Here is a 7,217-nt window from a genome sequence, read left to right as displayed (position 1 = left end):
CCTCGACGTTGACCAAAAACTGCTTTTGGGCGTCGAGTCCCGTTCCCCGAGCGAGAATCGACGTACGCGTCGTCGCCTGAGCGCCGAGAATGGCCCACACGTAGGTTCGAACCGAATCGTTGAGTCGCGTCACTCCGGCCTGGGTGAAACCTCGCGATTTATCCAATATAAAAGCCTTGTAAGAGACGCCTGTCTGTTGATAATAGTCTACCGTGAGTCGACCTCTTACCGTGTGATTGACCATGTTTCCGTATCCATAGTCTCCGCCGGTCGAGCGGGATCTTGCAACGTGCCAGTTTGTGTTTGTTGGAACTTGGAATTCGTTGCAGATTCTTTCGTAAGCCGTCATGTCGATGTTGTTTTCGTACGGATCAAAGTATCTGTCGGTCGGAATCGGACAAGACATTTCTTGCAAAATTCGTCTGGTCGCGTAATAGACGTGAAACTTGTAAAACTTGCGTCTGAGGTACGGACCCTCGTTCTTGATGTGATCCCCGTAGGAAACTCCGCAACCCGTCGTAGCGCACCAGAGGGCAAAATTTAGCTGGTTCTGAAAGAAGCCCATAGTCTTTTCCCTCCATGCTATATCGAGTTTTTGCTGCCAGAACCCTCGGGTTCGATCGGCCGAAATGTCACCCCACCTGGATTTTACCATAGATAAAATGCATTGTATCAATACAAACGTTAAAAATGGTGTGTTAAACCGATTCGAGTATCCGTTGGATAACCGAGAGGGGAATATGCAAATTGCATTAAAATCCATTACCAGAACGGTTGGATATTTCAACGTGAAAGAAAAATTTGTCGTTGTAAAATATACCATCGAAGAGCGTGATGCCAGAGAAGTTTACGAACATGCGCGGGTACTAGCATTGATTCCTCCAGGGTTTTATACGTGCGAAGCAGTGATAAATATTTTAAAAAATAATGAAGCTCTAAAACCGTACATTACTCTTTTGCAGTTGGATAAAGGTACCGGTAAAATAACGATTAGATTTGATTCACCCGCGGGAACCACCGAAAATTTTTTAATTTATTTCAATAAGGAGCTGGCTGCATTCTTCAAACTGGAAACTGCCCATTTCAAGAGGAGACAAGATTACATCGGTACGTCGTATTGCTATAACACGCCGTATAGGTTGCACATTCACCTCCAAGAACTAACGAGCAAACGCACTCTTTTGGATGGACGCGCAACCACCATTCTCGATACTCTTATCGTTCGAGATAAGCGACTCGGAGATGTTGTGCCCTCTACTCGAAAAATCCTAACCTTTAAACCCCTCCAAATGGGAATGATTCAGGGACTCACGTTTAAAGTGACTGACGAACAAAACAATCTCGTAGATAATGGAGTTGGAGACGTTACGATCGAGACTATAATTAAAAAGGTGACGTAATTAAAAAAATGGTTGAAATAGCTGCAGACGTGGCGACCCCGTCGCCGGCGGTAAAACCGGTACCGCTCGAGGCGGAAAAATTTAGATTGAGCAAGATTAGCGAGATGCTGGACGACATTAAAAACGACGAGGTTGAACGGGAAAAAATGTGCAAAAAATATAAAAAGACTCAGAGTATCGTAGACTGGATCGATACCGGTCTGAATACCCTGTCTATCGTTTCCGCCGCAGGTGCGGTCGGCGTTGCGAGTACGGTCGTGATGGGCCCCTTGTCCATCGGACTCGGTTCGCTGGCGGCCGTCTGTTGCGGGTTAAATTACGGCGGTAAATATCTGAGCAAGTTGCTCGAGAAAAAGAGCGAAAAACACAAAACCGTACAGATAATCTGCAAGACTAAACTGGGTACGATCGATAGCATCGTTTCCGCCGCCTTGGAGGATAACGTAATTAGCGATCAAGAGTTTAAACTGGTCCTCGAGGAATATCGCAAGTATCAAGAGATGAAGCAAGATGCCATTACCAAGGGTAAAAATGCTATCGACTCGCTAAAAACGAGATTGGCCCAAGAGGCTGCAAGCGGAAAACGAGTCTAGATCACGCGACCGATTGCTGAAAAGAGTTTGTGATGACGTCATCTGAGTTGATGACGTCATCGATTGACGAAATGACCTTTTGTGATGACGTCATCGATTGACGAAATGACCTTTTGTGATGACGTCATCGATTGACGAAATGACCTTTTGTGATGACGTCATCGAGGTCAATTACGTCATTTTGGTAGTCAGGAAAAAGCTGGGCCTATATTTGTTGTAAAGAGTCATTTTGGTAGTCAGGAAAAAGCTGGGCCGTGTATTCTAATACACAGTGTAGTGCATTTGAATAGGGTCGGCCGGGAACTCTCATTTTGCTATCTACTGAACATTGTACAAAAGATCGAGACAAACCATTTACAGAAATACAGTAAAACCCTTAATAAGATGACACCTTTGGGACCAAAAAAGTGTGGTATTAGAAGATAAACTTTCCTTAGTTTTGCGGCTGAAAAGTATCCCCTTATTAAGAGTGTCCCAATAATAGGGATGTCCCAAAGGAGGAGTTCTGATGTATGTTGAAGCTACGTGAATCACCACATCATCACCACCACCATAATCATCATCACCACCATCATTATCACCTCTACCATCATCATTATAACCACTACCAATACCATAATCATCATCATCATTATCATCGTCATTACCAATTAAGTAATTTGAAATTAAGGAACGAGGAGGAGGATTTTTGTAGATGGAGGGTCTTTAGACCACCTCAGTCGGCCTGACAATGGTTGGAGTTGAAGTACAAAATTTTGTATCTATAATGGCACACACAGACTTTTGAATGTAATTTGAATATACAGTAGTTCGAATTTCGAAGGACGCCCTCTAGTTCTTGGTAGTTCTCATTGAAATAGGATTGCGTTCCAACGAAACCCTGAGAGTCGGACCTCTCGTTTAATACCTGAGCTGGTATTCCTCCAAGACCAGTCAATTTACCCCCACTAGCACTTCCAGTTGTCCACTGTATGTCACCGTAGTTAAAAATTGCGAACGAAGATGTTCCGTCTGTCACCAGCAACGCTTGGAACGTGTTATTCTATGAATGAAACAACAAATCCTGTTATTTAATATTTATATTGAGCATAATTTAGAATTATGGAAATGATGGTCATCAATAGTAATAATTATAATATTAATAATAAATGCAATAATGATAATAATAAATAATAACAGTAATAATTGTAATTTAGCTGAAGAAATATAATCCGCTTTATGTCAGCATGTTGATTTTTATATGCTTTCCGGCTTTCTAAATTAATAACTTTAAAGAAGAAAATTATGATGACGACGAAGACGACAATAACACCAATATTATGTAGGCCCTTATGTTTAGTTAGAAAAACAAAAATATTAACGAAAATTATGATAAAAATAGTAATTATAATATTGTCTGATAAAAGCAGTTGGGGATTACTGGGTAACTATACTCACAATCATTGGTGGTTGGCCAGAGTATCCGTAGAACGCCACTTGATCCCATGTTGCAACAAACAACCAAATCAGTTCGAAATTTGGTTGTGTTATTTCGTGATTTCGAACAATTCCTTCAACATATTCAGCTAATTTTACATCAACATGTCTGGTCATTTCTCTATAGTAAACAGTTCCTCCATTGTTGGTATCGACATCTGCCCAAAATGGGGCAACTATCGGCCACATTAGAGGGAACGGGTCGGGCGTGCACTGTTCCACAACCATATCAAAAGATATTGCACCGTTAGTGTTCACCTAAAATATTGAGAAAAAATACCTACTGTTATAGTTACTGTCATAAATACAGAGGAAAAATATGCCTAAATTGTTGTTTTTTGTTTTAAATTCATTTAAAAAAAATGTATTTACTTATTTATCTATCTTTTATTTATTGTATTTTTCTTTCTTGTTTTGAACTTTAGATACGGTTATTTCTAAATTATATTGTAAATTTCTATTACACAGTAGTTGAGATAAATTGTACATTTAGCTTGAAACTTGAAATGACCAAATAGTGAAAGAAATTTTAAACAACAACAACTAATGATAATGATGCCGATGATGATAATGACGATGATGATGATGACGATGATAATGATGATGACGATGATGATTGCGGTAATGGCGATGAGGATGATAATGATAATGATAATGACGATGATGATTACGTTGATTATGATAATGATGCTCATGATGATGATAATAGACTCACGTAAAGAGACTCGTGAAGTGTATCATAGTAAGGAAAAAAGATATCCAGGTTTATGACACCGGAAGAATCATCATGAAGCTAAGGTCCAGACTATTTCTGAATTCCCTGCACCTAATATGGTAAAAGGCAATTGATGCTCTTCCTTTGTATGGCTGGATATTACAGAAAATTCTGTAACAATTTTTCTGTTATTGCGGCCCCTTTAACTAATTTACTAAGAAAAAGTGTGAAATTTATTTGGTCAGACCAATGTCAATTAACCTTTGACAAACTTAAAGCCGTACTTAAAAGCACACCAGTTCTTTCAGCACCAAATTTTAATAATGATTTTAAATTAGCTGTTGATGGTAGTGATATTGGTGCTGGGGGCGTACTTTTACAGGAAGAAGACGATGGTATTGACCATCTTGTATGCAGCTATTTCTCAAAGAAATTAAATCAGCATAAAAAAAATTACTCCACGATTGAGAAAGAGTGCCTTGCTTTAATTTCAGCACTCCAAAATTTTGATATTTATGTATCTTCTTCTGTTAAACCCCTAACTGTTTTCAGCGATCATAATCCCCTCACATTTTTACATAAAATGAAAAACAATAATCAACGTTTGATGAATATATATAATATGTATATATGTATATAGGATTGTAAATCCACGTTTGTTTCAAATTATATATTAGTCGTTGAAACAAAAATTACGACAACAAGGCATGACTATTGAACACTGTATTTATTTTCGAAAGAAATTTTCGGCCAGTCGGCTGTTGCAAGTTGTATACTGTACAATATTAACAATGCAATAGTGAGACGGATTATAGCTGATTTCTAAATAATTCCTTAGCTGACAAAAAGCTAACTATGCATTCTATTCATAATTGGCAAAGCGGATAATCCATTGAAGAAGACATGAAGAAACATTATTTTTGTTCAATGCAAAGTTATATATAACATGTGGATTAAACTAATAAAACAAAAATGTAACATATTTCATTTTACACCAACGTATGTGTCTCCTTGGAATTTCGAATATAAATATGACAGGCATCAATACTATCTTGTTAATTTTATAATTTTGTATTTACCGTGCAAAAATGAAAAAAAATATATTCCGAATTTTGAAATATTTTTTTAAGAAGTTAACATATATTATAATTATGAAAGATACATTTTTTATTAGAAACAACTTCGATAAATTTTTAAGAAAATGGGATTGCTTTAAAAAAAACTGTTTGATGATTTACTTAATTTTATTGTTATATGTAGCCTGATTATTAAATATTATGGATTAATTAATCAATTAATTTTTAAATCAATTATTGTTAAAGGTAACCTGATTATTAATTAATAATTTAATAATTTATTTATTTTTAAATTAAGATTGATCACATTGTTTTTTTTTTCTATAAGAGGGAATGTCTGTTTTCATGTACGAAATGTTATTTATTGTTATAATTTATAAGATTTTGTTGCATTTCGGAAATAAATAAATATAAAAAACGTATGTAAGTTGGGCTGGGAAATGGGGAGGGTTACGGGTAACGGCAGGGTAAGGGTTTGGGAAGAGCATATATTTCAGGTCCTGGCAACTCAGCGCCAGGATATGCCAAACGGTGGTGGGGGGGGGATCCGAAGTCCTCCACAGGGGTGGGAAATGACTCTGACGAGACTATAAAGTGGTCGTGGTTGGGCATCACTTAAAATCTTAAGTGGTCTAGGGGCGAACCCACAGCAACAATTAACAATTTAGGGGTTTCATAGGCTTATTTAATCGATTTTAGAGTATACTATGTGTGGGAAATATACTTGTGTTCACTCCTGTGGCAACACCGCATGCACAGAAGGGAGCGGAGAAAAAAAGAATATCTGTGTTCATTGACAATATTATTCCCTTCTCCTCGGTTTTGTACCCTTTCTTTAGGGGCTGATCATGGACATTTTTTTTAATTTAATTTTTTTTTTCAAATACCTATTTTTTTTTTTAAATTCTGATCGAAATATTTATAAAAAATATAATGCAGCAGTTGGGGGTTAATATATTCATAGGCATTACTAAAATCAATTTAGTCATAGTCCGTATACCATATTGGCTGGTAAAAATATTTAGTGTGGGAGGATAAAAGATAATGATATCCCTCTAAATTCGTCCGTGGGGTGAAGCTCTTATCGAGGATTCACAGTCTGAGGGGAGGATTGGCACAGTATCACATAGAGCACCACTTTTTTCCCTTACTGGATCCGCCACTGGGTGTTTGTAAGGTATCACCATAAATCGGCTACCCACACCACACACCAGGTCCTGGATATGTTTTTCCATGCTATCAGTACATTTCATTTTACATTTTACCAAGTTTTGTTGATTATTAAGTTGGCCATGGTGTTGGGGGTGGGTTACGAGTACTGGTAGGGGTTGGAGAAAGCATATATGTCGGGGTCTAGCAACACAGCCTCTTATATCAGGGTTTTTATTCTGTAGAAACATGAAGTCGGTATACGGTAGCTTACTTGCCTTTTAAAATCCAGATATTGATATGGAATGTGGTGGTGGAGGATGGTGGGGGCGGGGTTGCATGAATTTGTGCTTGCACAGAATTGAGCGGAGGAAAAATCTGTACCCTAAAGTTTATTTGGCAGTGTAAAATGTGAGGTCTCACCACAAAATGAGTCTCATGGTTAGAAATTCAAAAATTGAGTTTATATTACATTTGGGCAGATCACATCATAAGTTTCACTTGGTCCCCGAATGGCTTCCCTACTATAAGTAAATCCAGAGATGTGAGCACCCAAAGTTTAGGTGTATAAGAACCATTTTTTGAGAAAGTTGGCCTAAAAAATAAACTAACCTGTACAAATAATATGTCTAGAATTACAGAATATGTGCAGAAAACACTGTTTTGGCAAGAAAATTCACTTACAAAGTATACAATCATAAAATATAAGTATAAAGTTATTCAAAAACATTAAAATCAAAATTTTGTAAAAAATGTTGACTTTGGCCTGTTTTGGTGAATATCTCAATATGATTTCACCAACGATGCA

The 7,217-nt window shown here is 37.3% G+C and overlaps 1 protein-coding gene across 1 annotated transcript; it reads right to left on the bottom strand.

Annotated features, from left to right (window-relative positions):
- Positions 1-2,444: 2,444 nt before the first annotated feature.
- On the bottom strand, positions 2,445-3,700 carry LOC117124889 (sushi, nidogen and EGF-like domain-containing protein 1). The gene is made up of 2 exons (XM_033271218.1): positions 3,431-3,700; positions 2,445-3,035 (listed from the first exon to the last, which is right to left on the bottom strand). Exons 1-2 carry the CDS (start codon positions 3,695-3,697, stop codon positions 2,709-2,711), a joined length of 594 nt encoding a protein of 197 aa, XP_033127109.1. The 5' UTR covers positions 3,698-3,700; the 3' UTR covers positions 2,445-2,708.
- Between the last annotated feature and the right edge of the window lie 3,517 nt (positions 3,701-7,217).

This window comes from Anneissia japonica, unplaced genomic scaffold (genome assembly GCF_011630105.1).
Source record: "Anneissia japonica isolate Jap-2015-1 unplaced genomic scaffold, ASM1163010v1 scaffold1881_len754168_cov175, whole genome shotgun sequence".
Classification (NCBI taxonomy): Eukaryota; Metazoa; Echinodermata; class Crinoidea; order Comatulida; family Comatulidae; genus Anneissia; species Anneissia japonica.
This window is presented reverse-complemented; position numbering and strand designations above follow the sequence as displayed.

What these genes read in the sequence shown, in the direction of transcription:
- LOC117124889 (XM_033271218.1), bottom strand. Translation starts at nt 3,697, where the DNA reads ATGGTTGTGGAACAGTGCACGCCCGACCCGTTCCCTCTAATGTGGCCG. An exon ending in CTGGCCAACCACCAATGATT is followed by an intron (nt 3,036 to 3,430) that starts GTGAGTATAGTT and finishes TTTCATTCATAG; the next exon opens with AATAACACGTTCCAAGCGTT.